We start from the raw sequence: 26777 nt of genomic DNA on the forward strand, positions 1-26777 counted from the left end.
TCGCTCGAAATTATTCAAATCAACTTTACAGGGAGTTATACCTGAAAATCTTGATTTGCATAATATAATAATTAATTTTATGTACAGATTATGAATACTTCGTTTATAGTCAAACGGCTATTTACTAATAATAATAATAATAATAATAATAATAATAATAATAATAATAATAATAATAATAACAACAATAACAATAATAATAACAATGCTAATAATAATAATAATAATAATAACAATAATGGTTTATTTAACCTGGCAGAGTTAAAGGCCATACGGCCTTCTCTAACATCCAACCAGGAGTAAAACTACGTTACAAAAACACTACAAATTTACAAAGTACACAATAATTTTACACACAAAACTGAATGAGATAATAATAATAATAATAATAATAATAATAATAATAATAATAATAATAGTAATATAACTATATTTCTGATTACAAAGTATTAAGTTATTTAAAATAACTCTGTCTTGCTGACAAGATCCAATTATCTGTTGTAGGTACTCTCTTGTCTCTTACACCTGGCAGTCTGTTTTCACATAATTTTCCCTCGCTAAGTATTCATAATTGATATTACAAACTAAAGTGACAAATGAGAAGGCAAGCGCGTGTTCGACGTCTCCATTAATCACCGTGGCTAAGCCGGCAGTCTAATCTACACAGCTTCATCTTCGATATTATGATGATGTCAATTCGAAAACAAAGCGTTATTCTAGTCTATATTAATTCCTTTCAGGAAGGATGACTTCGCTTTTCTAGACCTATAGAGGAGCTCTTGCATCGCTGTAACAATATACGGCGTGGTCAAAAGGAGGGCAGGCCTCTTTTTATGTGAAGTAACACATTAACAATGCTCTGGAAAAGTATGTCCTGTGTTTTAATTGACAGAAATTCGGCCATCGGCCACAGATACAGTGGGCCGGGTTTCCATTCCTGAGAGGGATTGAACAATGTTCAAGTTAAAACTGAAGACCTCCCCGGAATAAGGATGTAACCAACAAAACTGTAATTTATGTTTCAGTAGAAAGAAAACAAAACTTCAGGGGCATATTTCATTACGCCTTTACATAGTGGACCGTAAGTAATGTCATTAACATCAGAGGGTTATTCTTTGAGACATTTCAAACAAAAAATGTTTAACAGTTTAATACATCAAATATTCATAAGTATGAGGTCTCGCCCACCTCATTGAATATTACATGAGTAATATGAATTAGTCTATTCTATTATTATTACTATTAAGTACGAGAAAAATTCGTACCAGTACCGGGAATCGAACCCAGGACCTCTCAGCTCTGCGCGCTGAGCGCTCTTACCAACTGAGCCATGCCGGATTTTTCTCGTATTTAACAGTAATAATACAATAGACTAATTCATACTAGTCGTGTAATATTCAATGAGGTGGGCGAGACCTCATACATATGAATATTTGATGTATTAAACCGTTAGCAGTTTTTATGAAACTGATGTTGAATATGGCCACAAAGTCATTCAAATATGCGCTCCTGCATATATGACGTATATCGTCTCAAGTGCAGGTAGTGAGGTCGTAAAATAGCATTACGAGAGGAGTTCGGCCGGCGCCGTGGATCGTGTCCCGGCATGGCTCAGTTGGTAAGAGCGCTCAGCGCGCAGAGCTGAGAGGTCCTGGGTTCGATTCCCGGTGACGGTACGAATTTTTCTTCTATTTAATGGTAATAAAAAATGTTTAATACAATAATTATTTTCCTCGTTTTTGTTTCCTTCTCGAGAAAAAAAAATGTATATGGAATATTTCACAGCGTGTTTTGGGAAAGCCATTGATTTAATTCCCAATATGCTCAGTCAATTTAAGAGAGCAGCGTATTATGATAATAAATAATTGAAAAAATTTTAGTTTTGTTTTTTATATGTGTAGAAATTTGATCCGAACAAATGCAACATTGTAAAATTCTTTTCCAGAACGAGAAGTTATAGTTGCGAACTATTAATATTTTTATAATTTAACTTGAATGTGAAGACGTTTTTATGCATACAGATTCGAGAATTGCCACGAAAAGCCGGTTTTGATCCACAGGCAACGCTGATGAATGGCTGCTGGTCCTTACCTTCTTGATGTTGCTGACGTGGAAGCCCGCCTGCTCGAGCTCCGCCTGCAGGTACAGCCGGCTCTGCGGGCTGGGCGCCGTCTCCACCAGCGTGTTGAGGAAGCGGAGTCCGGCGGCCTGCAGCTCCGGGCAGCCTCCGGCGCTGCTCAGCATGCCCACGAGGAAGCGGAACCGCACGGGCTCGCCGAACCGCAGCCGCAGCGTGGACAGCGCCTCCGACACCGGCCCGTGCCCGCAGCCCGGCGGCTCGCACGCCTTCGTCAGCAGCTGCAAGCAACGCCCTGTATCAGCAAACCTGCGGCAGCGTTTCTGTACCGGGATTTTGGAGTTATGAAAGGCTGAAGATATTTGAATGGTTTGCTTACAAAACCTGCTACTTCACTTTGTTATTTTTACAGGAAGGAGAAAAACTGCTGGCTTTAAAATATACGAGCCCAATTTAAAAAAAAAAACACGTATTTATTCTTATCTTAGAGATAGTTATACCATTCTATGTACTAAATGTATTATAATTCTTAATTGACAAATGATAATCCAATAGATAGATAGATAGATAGATAGATAGATAGATAGATAGATAGATAGATAGATAGATAGATAGATAGATAGATAGATGGATGGATGGATGGATGGATGGGTGGGTGGGTGGGTGGGTGGGTGGGTGGGTGGGTGGGAGGGTGGGTGGGTGGGTGGGTGGATAGATAGATAGATAGATAGATAGATAGATAGATAGATAGATAGATAGATAGATAGATAGATAGATAGATAGATAGATAGATAGATAGATAGATAGATAGATAGATAGATAGATAGATAGATAGATAGATAGATAGATAGATAGATAGATAGATAGATAGATAGATAGATAGATAGATAGATAGATAGATAGATAGATAGATAGATAGATAGATAGATAGATAGATAGATAGATAGATAGATAGATAGATAGATATAGATATAGATAGATATAGATAGATAGAGATAGATAGACAGACAGATAGACAGACAGACAGACAGACAGATAGAGATAGATAGATAGATAGATAGACAGATAGATAGATAGATAGATAGATAGATAGATAGATAGATAGATAGATAGATAGATAGATAGATAGATAGATAGATAGATAGATAGATAGATAGATAGATAGATAGATAGATAGATAGATAGATAGATAGATAGATAGATAGATAGATAGATAGATAGATAGATAGATAGATAGATAGATAGATAGATAGATAGATAGATAGATAGATAGATAGATAGATAGATAGATAGATATAGACAGACAGACAGATAGATAGATAGATAGATAGATAGATAGATAGATAGATAGATAGATAGATAGATAGATAGATAGATAGATAGATAGATAGATAGATAGATAGATAGATAGATAGATAGATAGATAGATAGATAGATAGATAGATAGATAGATAGATAGATATAGACAGACAGACAGACAGACAGAGACAGATAGATAGATAGATAGATAGATAGATAGATAGATAGATAGATAGATAGATAGATAGATAGATAGATAGATAGATAGATAGATAGATAGATAGATAGATAGATAGATAGATAGATAGATAGATAGATAGATAGATAGATAGATAGATAGATAGATAGATAGATAGATAGATAGATAGATAGATAGATAGATAGATAGATAGATAGATAGATAGATAGATAGATAGATAGATAGATAGATAGATAGATAGATAGATAGATAGATAGATAGATAGATAGATAGATAGATAGATAGATAGATAGATAGATAGATAGATAGATAGATAGATAGATAGATAGATAGATAGATAGATAGATAGATAGATAGATAGATAGATAGATAGATAGATAGATAGATAGATAGATAGATAGATAGATAGATAGATAGATAGATAGATAGATAGATAGATAGATAGATAGATAGATAGATAGATAGATAGATAGATAGATAGATAGATAGATAGATAGATAGATAGATAGATAGATAGATAGATAGATAGATAGATAGATAGATAGATAGATAGATAGATAGATAGATAGATAGATAGATAGATAGATAGATAGATAGATAGATAGATAGATAGAACTTATTAGGACGTTTTGCCTTGCTTCATTGTCCTCTAGTCACCCCTGCAGTTTGTATCTATAATTATGAAACAGTCTGTATTTAAAAAATCTAATACAAACGGCGATATATTCTAAGCAACCGATTCTCTTTCATGATTTTGTTTTCTACTCATTGTGTGGTAAGTGAAATTGAATAGACAGAATTTATATAAAAATGTTTTTTTTTTCGAATAAATTAATTTTGTACATAACATCTTGATTGTTACGCCTCCAATTGAAAACACGTTCATACAAAATGTTACGGCTTATAGTGATCCATATGAACAAGTTTCCCTTGGGCGTTATGGAAGTAGGCAAAAGGAAGCGTTGTGTTTTGATATGGAATTGAAGAAATACATGGACATCGCATTTAGGAAAATATCTCATAAGAAAGTTCCCAAGCAACTATGTCGCTGATTATATATATTACGGAGTTCACACTATTTATTTACAGAAACAATTTAAAATACAATTTGTGCGAGATCGTGCGTATTTGCTTGGTTTCCGCACAGAACCAATCCGCGGAAAGTCTAAAATTCCACATTCAGTATTCCCAACCTAACACACATAACAATTTCCCTCTTCTTACCGCTTAAGTGACATATTGATTTTACTGCTTTAGGCTTTTAACATATTATTTTTAGAGACGTTCAATATAGTAATAATTATAAATTGGAAACGTACCACTGCAATTTCACCTAAATTGCAATGTTAATTATTGTTTTTAAATATTTGCAAAAATTAAGTAAACTCTGCAACTCCACTAAAGTTACTGCATTCGTGATGCAAGTAACATTAAGGAAGCCGTGAAAAAATCAACAAGATTCCAGACTCATCATAGAATGGGGGAAAAAAAAGACAGACGTATATCACGGTCTGCTGGAATATAGTAAACACAGAAAACATTTTAAAGCAACAATGTTGAATATAGATATTTTTGTTCTGCAAATTTGCCGTCATTGAACAGAAACCAATATGGAGATTTCATTGCAACTAATTAAGAAATTCCTCTTTCAGGTACGTAATAAACGATCTTCCCACAAAATAATGTACGATACACGAGCGGTATGTTTTCTTTCAATTCTCGGAAACTAAAAAAGCTCAACTACGTTTCGCTTTTTCAAACTTTTCCTCGAACATGAAAACTTCAACATACCGCTCTTGTAACGCATATTACTATATTAGGTATTTTTAAATTTCCGTTGTTCGACACACATTCATTGGCATTCGTGTCGGATATGCGGGAATCCCCTATAGTTGTGTGCTCTCAACTGCTGGATCACGGGATCAGCTCCCTACATTCACTTAATACCGGAAACTGTCAATTAAGTCCGAATGTGATTCGTGTGAAGTTTTTTACTCCTGATAACGTGTCACGTGACCCTATTAATCACAGCTGATCTCAAAACGTTGCCGACCTGTGATGAGCAACTAGATGTCTTTATAATGATGGTCATGTATGCGCGGACCTTCCTGTTCCACGGCCTTAGCGATCTGTACGGGCCTCCGGGCTGCTCTTACCGCGGCTAACGAGAAGATGGCCGTGGTGTCACCTCATTAACAGAGTCCGACCTGAGCGAGTAGTGCGTTTTTTCTGGTAGTTAGAGGCGAAACGCGACGGTAGCATGACTCTGCGGAACTCGGGAAGTAGATCTGGTCTAAATGAAACGTACCCTTTGCTGATAGGTGAGTGAGTGGGTAGGTGGATGGATTTACTGATTGCCGACTCGCTGAATGAATGAGTTTTGAACTCAAAAAAATCTCAGACACCATATACATTTTTAGGCAACTTGACACCCGGGATTAGTCTAACACAGGTCCGAAAACCAACAGTTTCCGAGATATGACGTCATCACTGTGGCCACCAACCGAATACATCTCGAATCTCATTTCTTACCTACGAGACTATATGGTCGTGTGTACCTAACATGACCTACGGGACGTTTCGTACGATGTGACTCTTTGGGAAAAGCAGTTGCTGTGGTACGGAGTGTCGGTTCACTTTAATTTCAACGTTGTTGAATCCTTACGCACAAGCTTTGACAGCAGCTGTATCGGCCTTGGCTTACCAACATCATGGCCTCCTAAGTCTCCCGACTTGAATCATCTCTATTTTTTGTTCGGGAATATTTTAAAAGTTTTGTGTATTCCGATTTCTTAATAATGTCAACGAACTCCGGTAACGCATTGTCAATGGTTGTGAACTCATTAGAGACACAACAGATATTCGAACGTGTATGATTCGAACCGATAATTGTAAATAATACTACTATTCCATACAGTACGACCGTGAAGAACCTTGGTATTTATATGGATTGTCGCCTGGAATGGAATGAACAAGTGAATCACACTTCCAAAAAAATATTTTCCATTATTCACTCATTAAAGCGACTGAAGCACTTTCTTCCTGATAAATTAAAATTAATCCTTGTACAAACACTCGTGATGCCACACTTTGACTACTGCGATATTATATTAAGTTACCTCAATGCAAATTTGAGCAGCAGGCTACAACGTGTGCATAATGCGTGCGTCCGTTATATTTGTAATATTCGTAAGTATGATCATGTTTCCCCGTCTTTCCAAACTCTGTCTTGGCTAAGGCTAAGCGATCGACGAGCCCTGCATTCTCTTGTTCTCTTATTTCAAATTCTGCGCACCGCTACCCCAATCTATTTGGCTTCTCGTTTTCAAAATTTATCCGCATATCATCAGCTAAGTACAAGATCTCATTATAACAATTTACTCATTATACCCTACCACAAGACATCTTTATATTCTTCATCCTATACAGTTTCAGTTGCTAGAAATTGGAACTCGCTTCCGAGTGATATAAGGGGTTGTTGGACAATAGCTTCATTTAGGTCAAAATTACATAAATTCTTACTTAACAGATGAATTGCTGATTAATATTTGTTACTTATAATGAAACTAACATCTGTCCATTCTTATTATTATTATCTTTCATTTCTCTAAATAGATTTACAAAACCTCTAATGGCAATTACATTAATATTCTCATTATAGAAATAGAAATATATATATTCTCCCTGTAACATAGTCCTAGTAAGCTTATATTAAATTAATTTTCATCATTTTACTAGCTATCTCAAATATTAAATTAAGTATAATTCATTGAATTAAATTAGCTCATAAATTAAGTTACTACTTTACCTTATAGATTTATCTAAATTTAAATAAATGTGTAGTGAAGATTATTGCTGGAGAACCTTTTAAGTGTAGTGAAAATATTTGTAATTTAAATTTATGTATTGTATTGATTAAGGCTGGTTGAGTGGAAGAGAAGGCCTTATGGCCTTAACTCTGCCAGCGAAAATAAAACATTATTATTATTATTATTATTATTATTATTATTATTATTATTATTATTATTATGATTTTCAATTATGTCTACCGTATAATGAATTACGGTCTCTTCTTCCAGTGCATATCGGATGTTATGTTATCATAGAGCATCTGTATTGACGATACGTAATAAAACCCCATAGATTTAGAAAATTACTGGATTGAGAACCTACGTATGTTCATTAGAACTTTTTGTCATCCCTACAATTTGTACCTATAATTACGAAACATTCTGTATGAACTCATTTTTTTCAGTAACAATTGAGGGGCTTAGAACAAAAAGCAGGTAAGTGACATTATTAAAAAAATGAGGTAAGTGCGTGTTGTGATAGCCCAAAAGGATGTTTCTTTGGGATAAAATCAGGTAAGTGATCACATTGTGCAGTGCCGCTATATGGGCATCATTTCACCAAACTAGTGTATAATATTTCATTGCATGTAGAACTTTAACTGTAATTTTCTCAAAACTAGGTTTCCATCACTTACCTGCTTTTTGTTCTAAGCCCCTCAATTATTATATTTCATTTGCATAATTCCAGATAAAATTAATTCTTTAATAAATGTGAAAATAATGTTTCTAATAGTCACGAGAAATCGTGTTCACGGACAGACAGACATAATGTCGGTTTGAGGAATGTTGAACACGTGTATTTTCTTGAAACTGGAGTTTTTTAGTATCATAATACTTTCGCCTTATGCTTTCTGTAACAAGAAAGTGAAACTAGTATGTTAATTATTATCCTATTATTAAGTTAAGTATTTAGGCATAATTTTCGACAATCACTTAAAATGGAACCAACACATTAATTACATTTGTAATAAATTACGTAAAATAATATATTATTTTGTTTTATTGAGGAATTACTTATCAATAAGTTTATTACGCACAATATATTTAACTTTATTTCAATCGGTAATTTTGTATGGAATTATAGGATGGGGTAGCTTATTTAAATCCAATTTTAATCCACTTTATTTATTACAGAAGAAAATAATTAAAATATGTCTTCATAAACGTATTGATTTTCCATCTCAAAAATTGTTTTTAGACTTTAATGTACTTAACGTAAGACAAATTTATTATATTGTATTAATAAAATTCATACATAAAAATCGAAATAATTTTGAATTGTATTCTCATAGTTATGAAACAAAAGGTATGAATTCTTTAAGATTGTTTGAACCAAAATGCAACACTGCTACAGTATTTAATCATAGTAGTAATTTAGGCCCAAGAATATATAACAAATTTATATTTAAATATCCTAATCTTGTCAATTCTAATAGTTCTAGTATTAAATTTAAAAAGTTATGTATGGATTTTATAAAAATTGAAAAATTGTAAATTTAAATTGATATATTCTTATTGTGTAGTAGACATGAAACAAATTGTATTATATATTTATTAATTTCAGTTCAGGAATCCGCCCATGAGCACGAGTTCTACTCTTTCAGGGGTGAGGTAAAGTTTTTTCTGTATATATTGTATCTTATGTTACAATTATTAGCAAAATGAATAAATAAATTTGCTACCCCTGGAAAAGGGAGGAGAGAAAATCTGATCTCAGAAAAAAAAAAAAAAAAAACAAATGCACTATACATCCGTTCACACCAATTTCACTGCCCAGTTCTCAATTCCAGTCCTCGCCACGGGCCATTCGATTAACTTAAAGTCGCTGGGAGTCAGTTTCGTGGAGCAGACATATCCGTTCCTGTGAGTCACACAGCTTTCAGACTGTACGAAGAGTTGTGACGTGTATTTCCTTTCTTGCTTGTAGCACATATAATTTTGCGGTTCAGGCTTTAAAATATCAGAATAAACGGCGAGGAACAAATAATTGCAGGGCCAAGGCTTGAGAACTTGTTATTGCTGAGCTTTGTTTTCGTTAGGCTTGCTGTAGTGAAACAGAATTTCTCACGCTTTCAGAACTATTCTCCGTGCCAAATCTCCTGCATATGAGAAGAACCAATCGCAGATCGTTGCGACGTTGTAATACAGATGACATGTGCGAGAGAGGGACGGCGATACCGAAAAGAGGGAGCGAGAAATCAGTTTCCTTCTGCGTTAAATATTTATCACGTTGTAGCTCCTAAGGTAATCGACCAATCGCGCTGTAATTTTTATGACTGACAGGTGAATATCTGAGGAAAACATAGAAAAAAGTTGGAAATGAAAATATTTTTTGGAAACAGAGAGAAAAAAATAGTAACTTCGAAGCAATCTGTTCAAAATACACATTTACATCTTCAAAAGTTGCTAAGCGGCAAACCTGTTTGTTTTTTTACGTAGAATGGGGCGTCAAAGTGACAGAAATGTTGAAAAAAAAATGGAAATTACTTTTAAAAGTTATTGCTACTCAAAATCGTTACTGGTTGCAGAGTTACAAATTAAACGATCGTTTTCGCTTCGTCGAAAGACTCAAAACTCAGCCTCTTGTCTGTTAAAAGAGGAAGAACGCTGGAATATTAAAAAAAAAAACCTCGTAAACTCTAAATTTCTATTGTGTGAGATCTCTGTGAAACACAACATTTTGTTTCTCTTTTATCACTACCATTTGCTTTACTGAACAACAAGGTGTAACAGAAATGTTCTTTCACATGAACGAGAAATGATCTGCTTTTTGTGCAAATATAAATACAGGGGAAGAAAGATAAGAGTGTGTCAGCTGACCGTGTGTGTTTGTTTTCTGTTTTCTTGTATCTACGTGCCTTGAGTGATGCAGGCCTTCTAAACAATGGCGCTATTTTTCCGGAATGCTTTAAGATCGAACACACTGCTGTCTCTTCAGTGTTGCCAACTAATACTAGATATTACCAAAAGAGGATAAAATCACACAATGCCATGTACTATAATAATAATAATAATAATAATAATAATAATAATAATAATAATAATAATAATAATAATAATAATGTAGTATCTCATCTTTATGTTGGGGACGTGTTTTATAAAAGGTTCAGTAATTTGTGAAAGAGTATATTTTCCTTCTGGACCTCTCGCACTTTATGTTAGTAGTTAGTAGATTACTGTATGATCTAATATTAAAATGGATATTGTCTGATAACATGAAATTCATTGCTTTGATTAAACAGTTAACGAATCACGAGACCTAACCTAAAAATGTATTTTGTTTGATCACGTGAAATGATTAGTATGAATTCCGAAAACGAATGCCACTTTGAAATGTACGCTTTAGAATATTTTAATCCATTATTGTAATAAAAGTCTAAACACGAAAGAAATAAAATAAAATGTGAAATGGTATTTATATCGATTACTCATGGGCACGTATCACATGAAATATGTTATATTTATTTACACTTAGCCTACCTGACTCTATCCTTGAAATTGTAACCACAACAAAAAAACAACACATACAATAACTATTATGTATTAACATTAATACTGATATTAATTAATTATTATTATGTTCAAATTTCAATAGCTTGGAGTAACCGGCTCAGAAATCTAGAACAATTTGAATTTTCAGAATTTAAACTACTGACAACTTGTGTCACTGCTGCCAACATAACAGTTATAAAATCACTACTAGTTGTAGTATTTCTCAGTACCGAAATTCGAAACGAAGTTGGCAAAAGAAATTCAACATGTAAACTATAAAATCACCATAATCCACTAGCTTATGTAGTAATGGGGGGAAAATGGTTAGGTTTCACCCTTAGGGTATGAAGTAAGCTCACCCGGACTATACAGAGGGAACGGTTTGACCTAAAATTACTGTTTTTTTTTCGGACCTATTTATAATGCTTTCTCTTTATATCTGGCAAGCTACTGAACTTCAGAATTAAATTCCCGCCGCCAACGTCCCCTTTGATAGCGATATTCCTTTATGACGCAGCGCTGCACTCCTGTGAAGCCGCTGAAGGTCATATGCAGATTTTCCGCGGAGCATATAGTGCCTATTTCCATAGCTAAGAAGTCCATATGGTGACAGAAAGTTCACAAGGTATTACGATCTTCGATATAGCGTAGAGGTCTTCTTTCTTACATTTTCATGCTGTTTAATTTTATGAGTCGCAGTTTAGCAGTTGGATGTTTCTGCAGTAGTAGCAGTAGTACAGCTGGCGCCAGCGTTTTTGGCGTGTGTCCTAGATATATAGTGCCCTGTTTGTGAGCATGTTGCTAGTGCAGCTGAGAATGGTACCACTTCCTATACACGTCACTCAGCCATTTGTCAAACAGTTATCAGACTGACTGCGGCAAATGTAAAACACTCGCATTTAACGTTCCCATTACTCATTTCACACGCCAAAAACGGTGACGCGGACTGTACGAAAGAAGTGCGAAGTATGATATCTCTTATGCATACAGAGGATTCTGAATTCGAAACAAGAAAATAGTAAATGACTGCATGCCCAAACCCCATTCTGGTTCGAAATTAATAAACGGCACGATATGTGAGTGAGTAGTAAATAAATGCATGTCCAAGCAAATAAAATACATCATGTTGGAGATTCTAACCTCCAGTGCGATGACCCGAGACTTGCTGACGTTGCTCATGATGCAGACGGCAAGGGTGAAGAGCCCAGCGGGGGAGGCCGCCAGCCTCCTTGCCGCGTCCGGGCATCGAAGGCAGCTACGCAGGCACTGCAGACAGGAGTGCTCGTCCAGCAGGGCCCGCCGCAGGATGGGGGGAGGGCACCGGGTCTGCTGGTTGGCCTGGCTCAGCTGCACAGCCCTCAGCAGCTCCAGAAGAAGCGTCACGCCGTCCAGAGGGTCGCCGATGAACTCCTGCACGAAGCTGCAAGGAAGAAATTTGAAGTTTAACGCAACTGGCTAGCAGATTAGAATATGCAATGGAGAGATGACGAAATGAAAATAAGCAGGGAACTCTTGGGTCTACTTAAAATGATGAAAGAGTAATGGAACGGAGAAAAATTCTCTCCGGCGCCGGCATTTGAACCCAGGTTTTCAGCTCTGCGTGCTGATGCTTTATCCACTAAGCCACGCCGGATACCCATCCCGGCGTCAGACAGAATCGTCTCAGATTAAGTTCCAACTCTTGGGTTCCCTCTAGTGGCCGCCCTCTGCACTACGTCATAGATGTCTATGAACGTAGGACTGAAGTCCACACATGTGCTGAGGTGCACTCGTTATGAGTGACTAGTTGGCCGGGATCCGACGGAATAAGCGCCGTCTTAAATCACGAAGTGATTTACGCATATCATATATATTATTTTAATGTACGAAGTACATATGATATTTCCATGCAGATATTCTGCGTCATCATAAGATGAAAGAGTAATGGAACGGAGAAAAATTCTCTCCGGCGCCGGCATTTGAACCCAGGTTTTCAGCTCTGCGTGCTGATGCTTTATCCACTAAGCCACACCGGATACCCATCCCGGCGTCGGACAGAATCGTCTCAGTTTAAGTTCCCTCTAGTGGCCGCCCTCTACACTATGTCATAGATGTCTATGAACGTAGGACCGAAGTCCACACATGTGCTGAGGTGCACTCGTTATGAGTGACTGGTTGGCCGGGATCCGACGGAATAAGGGCCGTCTTAAATCACGAAGTGATTTACGCATATGAAGAGTTCGCGGGAATAACGATGAATGTCACATTTCTGTTAAGGATTAGATAATGATCTAATTGAGTCTATAACTGCAAGATGTAGTGCTGTTTCCATAGAAAATAAAAGAAAGGATTACTGTATTCGTAGCGATAATTCTCCTTTTTACCATTTGTCATAAGAACAAAATCAAATTTCGTGGTGATTCATTGAATTAGATAATGACATCAACCGTAACAAAACTGTGACATTCATCGTTTTTCCCGCGAACTCTTCATATCATATATATTATTTTAATGTACCGAAGTACATATGATATTTCCATGCAGATATTCTGCGTCATCATACGATGAAAGAGTAATGGAACGGAGAAAAATTCTCTCCGGCGCCGGGATGAGCCCAGGTTTTCAGCTCTGCGTGCTGATACTTTATCTACCAAGCCACACCCGATTCCCATCCCGGTGTCGGATCGATTCCTCTCAGTTAAAGTTCCACCTCTTGGGTTCCCTCTAGTGGCCGCCCTCTGCACTACGTCATAGATGTCTATGAACGTAGGACTGAAGTCCACACATGTGCTGAGGTGCACTCGTTATGAGTGACTAGTTGGCCGGGATCCGACGGAATAAGCGCCGTCTTAAATCACGAAGGGTGCTATTCATAGACATTTCGCTAGCCCGCGCTACGAGCGTGCTAAACTAGCCCAGGCTATCGACTGGTTACTTGTACAGGATTCATACCATATCATATCGCTAACACTGGTTTATGAGTACGAAAAACGCTGATCATCCACCGGAAGCCAGCGCTAAGAATGTCTATGAATACGACTCAAAGTGATTTTCGCATAGGCTATCATATAAAACATCAGCACGTAGAGCTGAAAGCCCGGGTTCAAAACCCGGTGCCGGAAAGAATTTTTCTCCGTTCGACTACTCTTTCATCGTACGATGACGCAGAATATCTGCATGGAAACTTCACATGTACTTCGGTACATTAATAGTAATATGCGTTACAAGAGCGGTATGTTGAAGTTCTCATGTTCGAGGAAAAGTGTGAAAAAGCAAAACGTAGTTGAGCTTTTTTAATTTCCGAGAATTGAAAGAAAACATACCGCTCGTGTATCGTATATTATTTTGTGCGAAGATCGTTTATTAGATACCTGAAAGAGGAATTTCTAATTAGTTGCAATGAAATCTCCATCTTGGTTTCTGTTCAATGACGGCAAATTTGCAAAACAAAAATATCTATCTTCAACATTGTTGCTTTAAAGTGTTTTCTGTGTCTACTATACTCCAGCAGGCCGTGATATACGTCTGTCTCCCCCCCCCCCCAGTCTATGATGAGTCTGGAATCTTGTTGATTTTTTCACGGCTTCCTTAATGTTACTTGCATCACGAATGCAGTAACTTTAGTGGAGTTGTAGAGTTTACTTAATTTTTGCAAATATTTAAAAACAATAATTAACATTGCAATTTAGGTGAAATTGCAGTGGTAAGTTTCCAATTTATAATTATTACTATATTGAACGTCTCTAAAAATAATATGTTAAAAGCCTAAAGCAGTAAAATCAATATGTCACTTAAGCGGTAAGAAGAGGGAAATTGTTGTGTGTGTTGGGTTGGGAATATTGAATGTGGAATTTTAGACTTTCCGCGGATTGGTTTTGTGCGGAAACCAAGCAAATACGCACGATCTCGCACAAAATAATATATATCTACTTAAAATTGTTGTGATGTACAGTAATTTAGATAATGAAATAATGGTGAAGTCGGAATAACATGGTAACTACAGAAGCTACTGACAACCGGTGATATGACGTGCTGAAGATGAGAGGGGCTATTAGGGACGGGTGAGTCTGTGTTATTGGTGTAACGGAGCACTGTGGCATGAGAATATCACGAAATGGTCATGCCCGTGCCCCCCAGATCCTTATATGGTGAAGACTGACATATTACTGACTGCCAAGAGAATCGCCGTCAACATCAGAAGGCTTTCGCTGCAATAATAGAGGCGATCGTGGTCAGCTGTAACGGGTCACCGCTCAGGCGCTCTTGCTGTGGACTAGCCGTGATAATGCTGCCCATCTCGGTGACAAGCTGGATGAATTAGCGGATTCTCTTCGCAGTACTGTTACTTCATATCTGCCAGATGAAAGGAGCTCGCTGTATATTGATTTCTACCATAACGGAAACATTCCACGACTTTCATGTTCCGTACAGCGCACAGATTATGGCCTCCACTGCCATCCATCAAATTTCGTAATGTTACAACAGACAGCTTTTAGACAGCAGAATTGTGATTTGCGTTTCACTTGAGAATCACAATTTCCTTCAACTGTGGTTCTCTATTTTTACATTCTTTGTTTTTTATGTCTAGAGAGGAACTAGACAATCGCAGAGTACATGAGGGGTAAAATACACAGCATTAATTTTGCTGAGGTTAAGGTTTCTGGGTTCAAATTCCCTCCAAGGCAAGAATACTTACTTACTGGCTTTTAAGGAACCCGGACGTTCATTGTCGCCCTCACATAAGCCCGCCATCGGTCCCTATCCTGAGCAAGATTAATCCATTCTCTACCATCATATCCCACCTCCCTGAAATCCATTTTAATATTATCCTCCCATCTACGTCTCGGCCTCCCTAAAGGTCTTTTTCCCTCCGGCCTCCTAACTAACACTCTATATGCATTTCTGGATTCACCCATACGTGCTACATGCCCTGCCCATCTCAAAAGTCTGGATTTAATGTTCCTAATTATGTCAGGTGAAGAATACAATGCGTGCAGTTCTGTGTTGTGTAACTTTCTCCATTCTCCTGTAACTTCATCTCTCTTAGCCCCAAATATTTTCCTAAGCACCTTATTCTGAAACACCCTTATTCTCTGTTCCTCTCTCAAAGTGAGAGTCCAAGTTTCATAGCCATAAAGAACAACCGGTAATATAACTGTTTTATAAATTCTAACTTTCAGATTTTTCGAGAGCAGACTGGATGATAAAAGTTTCTCAACCGAATAATAAGAATATCCGTTGGAAAAAGTGACAGGGGATCCATTAAATCCCTACAATAGTTTGAAACATTTATGCTGCTCCTGATTGTTATTGTGAGCATGTTTGGGATTGTAAGGGTGTTTCAGGTTTGAAATAAAAGTTTAATATTTTTTTCCATTTCTGTCCTTATACTCCCTGCATTTAGGCCGTATCTCAAAGCTCAAGTCCATACTACACACCAGTGACTATTATACAGGGTGATTCACGAGGATTTACCGTCCCTTACGGAGCTTATTTCCGAAGACATTCTGAGCAAAAAATGTCATATGAACATTTGTCTTAACCTCAATATTTTCAGAATGACACTAATTTGAAGTTGTTTGTAAAATACCGTTATTCTTGAGTTATAAAGGTAAAAGAATATTACAGATAAAGAATGAACTATTCAGAGTATCATTTCTTTAATTAGCTAGTATTCTGAAGCTAAAAATGTGTTGTGAAGTCCATAGTTGCTTCGTACAGAATTTTTTTTTCGATTTTTAAATACAAAATTACATTTTCCTACGCATGTTTTTTTTTTTTCAAAATTCAAATTCATATTTTTCACAATTTACATTTGAAATGAATACATATGAATAGATACCCGAAATGAACATATGCTCGTGCTCGGGTACAGTCCAGTAGTCTACATAAATTTTACAGAGATCAATAATAAAGTTGATGATAGAAATAATAGTAACAATAACAATAATGATAATAATACAATACAGTGACGGAGAAAATGCTGAAAAACAAAGTGTCTACGAGTCAAACTGTACATTATTACCACGATAAATACAAATAATCTTACTGAAATATATTAATCAAGTTTCAGTTATATATTTGGTGCAAGATGTATCATATCAATAGTACATTATGCAACGAGCCTATAATGGTAGTAATTAAGACGCGAGTATGTTTATGAAACGACCGCAAGCAAGTTTCATAATTTTCATACGAGCGTCTTAATTACCATTATAGTCAAGTTTCATACGACATTTTATGCTCGACCATATTGATTTTTTCCGGCAATTGGTGAAATGAATTTGCGGGAATGTGCTTTGTGAAAGGCTGAAAGATGATGGTGAATTGATGTTAATTTGTGTGTTGTTTTTTTCGACTGAATTTAATATTGTCCAATCTCGCGCTAGTTGTCTTTCGATTGCATATCCGAGAATAATCGATACTTGCGCTTTCATATTGCTACAATGGTATTTTCTGATTGGTGGAACACCTGAACTTTAATGAATAGGTGTACTTTAATGAGGTCCATTAAAGGGCTGCTACCAGGTGTATAATTACTACTTTTCGGCATGGTCGAGCATTAGGGGAGAGTCGGGTAGTATCGGACAGCGGGTAATATCGGACAGTGAGTTTCTTTCATCTACCACACGATGACAGTACCTGATTGACATGGTTACGTTTCTGTGATGTCGCATAGAGAAACGTAACCATGTCATTCAGGTACTACCATATGGTGGTAGATGAAAGAAACGCACTGTCCGATATTACCCGATGTCCGATACTACCCGACTCTCCCCTAAGCATTTTATGAATGGCGGGGAAAATATAAATTTTAAGAACTCTCTAGTGACAGGGATAGTGACAAGTACAATCAAGTGTATCTGTGGCGATGCTAAGAAATCATTTATATGTGGAAATATACACTGTTATTAATTAAGAAAATTAATCTATTTATATTTATTACAATACCACAACAATTGTTACAAATCACGCCACTCTTGTAAATTCTTTAAGACTGTACATTGGGATGCATATTTTTTTTTATTATCCAATTTAATAAACCCTATTTCACCCTGAGGTATATTAGGGATATAGTTGTCATCAAAATACACATTTTATAACCAATAAACAAAATTGTGGTCACAGTTACAATTCACATGAATTATGTAGAAGAATGCACCTTAATGAAAGAATGGATCCTGTTAAAGATTAATGAGATGTTTGAGGAATAATCAATGCAAAGATATACAAGAATGTCTAACCCTTTCAGAGTAAATACACGATCTAAAAAGATAATAATACATTAATATAACAAAGTTTGACTTTCACTTTCAAATTAATACTTAATCCATGAACAATGGAACAGTTAAGAGTAATAAAAGGATATTACAAGCAATGATTTACGGTTACAAGTTACATACGTGATTCAGGAACAAGTACAATAATTAAAATAATAAGACAAGCAATGACTTACAACTAACGAATAACGAAATTCTTGAAGGGCAATATATAATAGTAGGGGCAATACAAAAGATTTAAAAACAAATGTAAACAGTAAAGGAATAGTAGAAAAACTGACTTAAAATTACACATTAAAGAGATACTAATAACAATACACTGACTGTAGTTCCAGATTAAACACATTATTTTAAAAACAAACACGCAAAGGATCAATAGCTATTTTCAGGCATTATATACATGGACCATGTCTTTAATTTACATCTTTTTGACGTTACTTCGCATATTATTTTGTGTTTCAATCTACACTGGTCAAAAAAAGTTAAGCATAATTAGGCATACAACGGTTTTTATTAATTAAAATAAAATAGATAAATTATAATTGGGTTTCTTGGTTCCACAGAATAAACTTAAAAGTAGAAATACACTATTTGTTAACAATGGACTCAATATGAAATGAAAAAGTTGCATTGTTTGGAAACAACGGAAAAGATAAGGGAAGTTGAAATTCGTACATCATCAAAGAAAAGGAAATGGTGCTTTCAGTACCCTGTTTAATAACGTGTTGGTCCTCCACGAACCCTGAGGCACTCTTGTATGCGACGGGGCATACTCAGTACCAACGCATCTAAGCTCTCCTGAGGCAAATTGACCCATTCTTCCAAGGCAGCATTCCTGAGTTCTTGAATCGTTAATGGGTGATGTGGACGATTGGAAATGGCTCTCCTGAGAAAGCTCCATGCATGCTCTATGCAGTTCATATCCAGTGAGCATGCTGGCCAATCCATTCTTCGGATCCCATGCTCTACCAGATACCGCTGCACACTATGAGCACGATGAGGCCGAGCATTATCATCTTGTAGAGTGAACCCTTCTCCTACAGTCTCTGCAAAACCACTTACTTGGGTTGGAGGATGTTGTTCTCATACACGGCAGCAGTCATGTTTTCCTCTATTGAAACCAGTGGTGTACGGCGGCCAAACATGACACCTGCCCAAAACAAGATTGAACCACCAAACTGTTGGTGACGTTCCACGGTCATTGAGGGATGATTTCGTTCCCCTGTTCGTCTCCATACGCGAATAGAGTTGTTGTCAGGGTGTAGGCCCATTCTCACTTCGTCTGAGAATAAAGTTCTGGTCCATTGGTCTCGTGTCCAATTCTCATGTGCTCTAGCGCATCTTGCACGAGCACCCCTGGGATGTGGACGGAGTGCTGGAGTCTTGGAGCATACAACCCTATGGCATGAAGTCTATTCGCACAGTTTGGCTACTTACAACACCAGTGGCTTCGCGCAGGTCATGGTGCAGAGTTGTAGCTGAGGCTATAGGGTTCCTACGTGCACATAATCTTACGTACCGGTCCTGAGCTGGTGTTGTTTTGCGTGGACGGCATCCGCGAGGTCGATCTGCAATTGACTGGGTTTCCTGGAACTTTCTCCACAGTCTGGAGACAATACTCTGATTCACATGAGGAATGTTAGCAACATCAACTTGTCTCATGTTTTGTTCCATCAAAGTGATGATTTTGATGCGGTCTGCCATTGTAAGGCTGTTCCGAGCCATTGTACTGCACTATGAAGCAAAACGACACTGATTGAACTTTGCTCGAATTACAGGCTTTGTTTACTAGCCGATATTTGGACGTTACCTAGTGATGCAGAATAAAACAAGTGAAAGAGTTTGAATTGGTAAACATAATACGTGCCACATAAAACCAAAAGAAACATAAATATCAGGTATTATTGGGTAAACTGGAAATGTGCTTAACTTTTTTTTACCAGTGTATTTCAATTGGGATGCATAATTAAACTGTAAAGAATCAAGTTCCTAAAGTCGTATGATTTGTAACAATTTTTGTGATAAGTGCGTAAGAATGACGTCATTTTTAGTTAAAAATTGAAAAATAAAATCTGTACAAAGCAATTAACAACACATTTTTAGCTTCAGAATTTGTACTAGCCAATTAAAGAAATGACACTCCTGAATAGTTCATTCTCTATTTGTAATATTTTTTACCCATAAAAATAAATAAAAAAGAAAGATATTTTACTAACAACTTAGAATTAATGTAACTTTGAAAATATTGAGATTAGGACAAATGTTTATATAACATTTCTTGCTCAGAATGTCTTCGAAAATAAGCTCTGTAAGTGACGGTAAATCTTCATATGGGTGATAGAGTCGTTAAAATTTACCCAGATTCCTGTTAATTGAGCATGGACTTGTATTGCTACAAAACTGCGATATCGACTTTCTGCTGTCACTTAATGAATAAAGTTATGGCAAGACATTATCGCCTTGGAAACCGATTGCTTGCCCGGATATAATTCCAAATCTTTGAGTGAAATGCAATTACGAACACTACTAAATCACTAGGGAGCGGATTTTTATGTCCTAAAAATTTAAATATATTTATTTGTTATGTGCTAAAAATAAAAAGTACGAAAATATTTACTAAAAATAAAAATATATATATATTTTTTAAACATGAAAAAAAAATACCTTACTTAGCTTCGAAAAAAAATGTTACTAGGTACTCACCAACCACACTTGAGTGCTAGTAGTTGGCCGAGAATTGCAGTGAACAACAAAGGTCATCTCCAAATTCTCCATCACAAATGCATGCCGATTACACTGGTGGCCATAATTCTGGAAACTTTTTGTTTTTGTACAGAATTATTATAACATCTGCATTGATTCACACATTTATACAATTGAAAATGTTACTCATGACTGTTTCGTTAAATATGGGGTTATAATAAAGGTATTATATTAAATCCTGAATATTTTAACAATAAATAATCATTACTATGTGGGAAATTATGTTCTTGTCGTTTAAGATCTAAATATTAATTTCAGATTTCATTATAATTTCCCATTATTTACTGTAATATAAACTGGCCCATTTTTTATTTTAAGATTATTGTTCATCGGTAGAAGCATTGTTGAGTACTGTTAGCATAAAATGTGGACATTATTAGTGTGTTTCTATCATTAGTCTGACTTAAGATTTCGTTAGGTTAACATCTGATTGCTTTACAACAAATTTTATTGACCATTTTATCACAATGGATCCACGAAAGGACTGGACACCTTCTAGGGCAGTCACGCTTCGAGAAGAAGGCTAGACATTCAAGGAAATTGGAAGAAAACTTGGTAATGGTGCTACAGTGTCTGGCATCCAGAAGGTATGGCAGAAGTACAAATCCACAAAATCTTGTAATGGAACACTTAGGACTGGTAGAAAACCTAAAGTAAGTCCAAGAGATGTGAGGCAGATTTGTCGATTAGCATTGAAAGATCAAAGAAACTCTTCTAAACGACAAGAACATAATTTCCCACATAGAAATGATTATTTATTGTTAAAATATTCAGGATTTAATATAATATCTTTATTATAATCCCATAATTAACGAATCAGTCACGAGTAACATTTTCAATTGTATAAATCTATGAATCAATGCAGATGTTATAATAATTCAGTACAAAAACAAAAAGTTTCCAGAATTATGGCCACCAGTGTATCTCTGAACGACGACTTATACTGTGAAAACGATCTTTCCACATCACAGGACGTCAGTCGTGCATATTTAAAGAGAGGGATGTCACAAACACATACACCGTCAATTTCACCTACAGGCACACCCTCCAATACTTGAGCAACTTTACACATTTTTTTATATCCACTGTTTTTCCCAAACACATTCTGGAATTTGTCCCTTAGTACTTGTACTTCTGAACCTGGTAGCGAGTCTAGTTTAATTTCCACGGCACGAACCTCCCTGTTTCAGACAACAGGTTTTTGGAGGTTTCGAGTTTTTTTTATGGTGTCACACAAAAAGCTTAGATTTGCTAATAAGAAAACCATATCTTTTTTTAAATAACCATCTTTCAGTATATCTTGAAGGATATCGATTGACGAAGCCCGATAACAGGGAATCACAACAAGATATATTGCCTTACTTGATATACATGAGCGAGAGGCAAGAGATTCGTTTAAATTAAGTAATGTTCATACCCGAGCTCTTATCTGTTGTGTTTCACAAACAAAGCGTGGAATGAAATCATCTCCAGCAACAATAAACATTCCTAATTATGTGTTGCAAGATCTCTCCTCCTTGTCCATGTTAATTTATTCTCTAATAATAACACTGATATGCTGCCTAGCAGTTCTCAGAACTTGAGGCGATACTATTACGAAAATGGATCACGGATACAACACACAGCGCTTAGAAACACGAAGCAACCAAGAATTCTTAAAAAAAGATAACGTACTTCTGAGTGATATAATTGATTTAGTTTTAAAATATTTAAAATTTCTTGTATAAAATTATTTAAGTAAAAACTCCAAGATTTATGCGTTTGTAATAGATTTCCTGAAAATATGTATTTACATAATTTTTTGTGAAAATATGTGTTTTTATCTATACTAATAATAAATCTGTAGCCGAAATTTTTCTGGTAATTTTCGATTTTCCAAAAATAATTGGTCCTAACATATATAATTAACCATCCTGAAGCCGAAAATCGCTTTTTTGAAATTTTTGTTTGTATGTCTGTCTGTCTGATTGATTTTTGTGAAAAATGTTACATAACATAAGTTTCTTTAAAAATAATTTGCGATAAGTTTTATTCCTTGAAAAATTTTGATAGGACTGATATTTAATGAGATAAATAAGTTTTAAAATTAAAATAACTGCCATCTTAGGCCGTATAATGAAATAAAAAACAAAATAATGACTTCGTCTATAAGGGGCCTTGGACAGCAACAATCGAAAGCTATGAAAGATAGCCTACAGAGAATGTTTCTGTGTTTGTATGAAATAATATCGGAAGCTAAATTAACCGATTTGCATAATTAATTATTATTTCACCATTGGAAAGTGTAGTTTCTCTAGATGGACATAATGCTATAATGTCATTACAGTAACTTCTGATATAACATAATATAATATAATATAATATAATATAATATAATATAATATAATATTATATAATATAATATAATATAATATAATATAATATAATATAATATAATATAATATAATATAACATAACATAACATAATATAATATAATATAATATAATATAATATAATATAACATAACATAACATAATATAATATAATATAATATAATATAATATATATAATATAATATAACATAACATAACATAACATAATATAATATAATATAATATAATATAATATAATATAATATAATATAACATAACATAACATAATATAATATAATATAATATATATAATATAATATAATATAATATAATATAACATAACATAACATAATATAATATAATATAATATAATATAATATAACATAACATAATATAATATAATATAATATAATATAATATAATATAACATAACATAACATAATATAATATAATATAATATAATATAATATAATATAATATAACATAACATAACATAATATAATATAATATAATATAATATAATATAATATAATATATATAATATAATATAACATAACATAACATAATATAATATAATATAATATAATATAATATAATATAATATAATATAATATAATATAATATAATATAATATAATATAATATATATAATATAATATAACATAACATAACATAATATAATATAATATAATATAATATAATATAATATAATATAATATATGTAATGTAATATTATATAATATAATATAAGTTATTTGAAGGGTTCAGAACCATAGTAGGCCAAACGCCATTTACTGAATACGTAGAAAACAAGGGTTAAAATTAAGTTATTACCATAATTCAATGGAAACCTATAACAAGTAAAATAAAATATACACATTAAATCTAAATGATGTCAATCTTCATTAAACTATGGTTGCATGTAATAAAGATTAAGAAACAGGTTAAAGGAATTGTCATTGCACCAATGAGTGTCTCTGGACCAAAATAATCGCATTTTAATATTTTAAATACAATTTAAATTAAGTAACATATTAAACGATTTATCCTTCTATCAAACACGAATGTTCCCTGGATCAAATGTCCTATTTTAATTATGTAATTACTTTATATTTATTTCTAACGGGTGCAGCGGAGCGCACGGGTACGGCTAGTGTGAAATAAAATTCGGGTTTTAAACTTGAAACTTCATGTTCGGAATTTTTAACTTTGTTAATTGTGTTTTATCACACGCAAAAAGAATATTTAATTAGATAGGAATCCACTCCTTATAAATCACAGAGGACAGAGCAGAAAAAAAACTATGGCATAACTATGTGAGGTCTAAGCTCGCGGTCACTTGTCCCACTGCAGAATTCGCCGTGACCTTGGAGGTCACCAGTCTCTTAGAACACGTGATGAGATGGCACACAGCTAGAATTTCCTTTGCCGTGCGGTTACGCGTCCCGCACTACATTCCTGTAGGCAGGGCAACAAGGAATTAGTGCTACATGCCTAGCCCACCAGTAATGGGTCACTGGAGCCTTGAGTGGGGCTTAATGGCAGCAAGAACTGGATATTTATTCAACAGGGGCGTACCCAAATTGAGGGTTTCGCTTTCCTCTCTCCTTCCAGGTGTATCATAGCTTAAAGGCTGGAAATAGCCATGGACCTTCGTCCAACCTCTGCTGCAAAGTGCAGTCCACTAAGCGATGCCTCACTTCTTGCAGGCAGACTCCAAATTTAGTACAATGCATGACGCATTACAACAAATTTATTTGCGGCTCGGATATTAGCGCTTTCATTTCGATTCCCGACAAAGAAATTGGGATTTATCTTCATTTTATAGGAACACGATCCAATCTAGTGTTTTAACTGGTTTTCTTAGTATGTTAATTTCAACAATCTGTTTTGTTCTTATGGTCTCAGCTTTTTCTTCAGCTGTATTAACTGAGTATCGTCTTATAACTAGGGACCGGATTTTTATGTAAAATCAGGGTGTGAAATATGTACATATTTATGTAAGAAAAGTAAGCTGAATATGTACCAAAATATGTAAAATCATGAAAATATTTAATATCAATATCCGGCAGGTATAGGATAGGTAAGACTCTCCAGTTGTGATTTCATAGAGCACCCGACTTTTTTACCGCATACTTGACACATTGCAATTTTTCCATCTGTAGTGAAACCTTCGTCCATCGCAATCCATGATTTTAGTTTTGTCGTTAGGGTTGAAGATACAGGGGCCATTTTAGTTAGTTAAAAGCAGTAGATAAACTCACTTGCACTTTATACTGTAAGTACTAGAGAACTGAGTGAAATGAATGACACAACAGTACTGCAAGCACTGTTTCGCTTTACTGGATTAGGAGAAAATAAGAGGAGATATGGGACACATGCATTTTAGCTGCTCCCTGTAAGAAACAAAGCACCTACTAAAACCTCAAACTATAGGCATTTACAAACTGTTGTTTGAAAAGTGACATTCCTGTCTCATTCAGAAGGGTAGGATTATTCTAGCCGAGAACTATACTTTCTAATTGCTCAGAAAATTCCATTTCTATTATAGGTCTACTAAATTTAAAGTAAAGAGGTCAACCAATAACCTGAAAGTATCATGTCAGACTTGAAAGGGGTTTTCCCTGGAAGAATTAGGAAGAGGGTGGGTAAGGTTGCAAATTGCATGGGAACGACTTGTTAAGACGTGTGCAGAACAATTATAGTTCGAGACAAATCATGTCGTCCTCGTCCCATCCACCGCATGAAGGCAACGCTACTTTCTGAGTGATTTTTACAATACAGGGTATTGTATGAGAAAGGTTGTCTTTTGTTCAGTCATATTTACAGTGGGTGGTATGGAGTGAGTGCCTCTATAACTTCCTGGAACTAAGGACGTTATGTTTCGTCCCGAAATATATCCTTTCTTGGGTAGGTAAAAAGACTTTTTAAATCTGTGTACTTCAAATTTTAAACTTCCCCAGCAGAAGTTTTTTTTTTTGTTCCTTTCAGAGAAGTAAAAATGAATAAAACCCCTAAATATGTAGATTTATGTAATACCAAGCCATAATATGTAATGTGGGGTAAATATGTAAAAATATGTAGTATCAAATTTTAATATATTAATGGTAATTATTATAAGATTTGGAAATATTTGTTTTTTATATAAGGTTAGGTTGAAAGGAATGTAATATGTAATTACATAAAAATCCCGTCCCTACTTATAACATATTTATAAATTTTTACTTTTGTTTTCATTCTTATAAAATTATTTTGTCATATTTTGTCTTTTAGGCATCCTGAAATTCTTGCAGCTTTACGAACTTTTTGCTGTACTTCATATTGAAGAGCACCATTCCTAGTTATTTCTGTTCCTAGATAACTGAACCTCATCACTTGTTCTATGATCGTTCCTTGCAATTCCAGTTTACAGCGAATAGGTTCTTTACTGACAGTCATAGCATTTGTTTTACCAACTGATATTTTCATACATCTTGATTACACAAC

The 26777-nt window shown here is 35.0% G+C and overlaps 1 protein-coding gene across 2 annotated transcripts in view; it reads right to left on the reverse strand.

The window, feature by feature from the left end:
• LOC138702116 (titin homolog) overlaps positions 1-26777 on the reverse strand; it is a 539259-nt gene that overhangs the window by 66034 nt on the left and 446448 nt on the right. For both annotated transcript variants that reach the window (XM_069829704.1, XM_069829705.1), the window contains exons 4-5: positions 12059-12338; positions 2092-2358 (exon numbers count right to left, since the gene is read on the reverse strand). In XM_069829704.1, coding sequence (XP_069685805.1) covers positions 2092-2358; positions 12059-12338 — 547 coding nt within the window. The remainder of the gene's footprint in view (positions 1-2091; positions 2359-12058; positions 12339-26777) is intronic.

This window comes from Periplaneta americana, chromosome 6 (assembly GCF_040183065.1).
Source record: "Periplaneta americana isolate PAMFEO1 chromosome 6, P.americana_PAMFEO1_priV1, whole genome shotgun sequence".
In the NCBI taxonomy this organism is placed as follows: Eukaryota; Metazoa; Arthropoda; class Insecta; order Blattodea; family Blattidae; genus Periplaneta; species Periplaneta americana.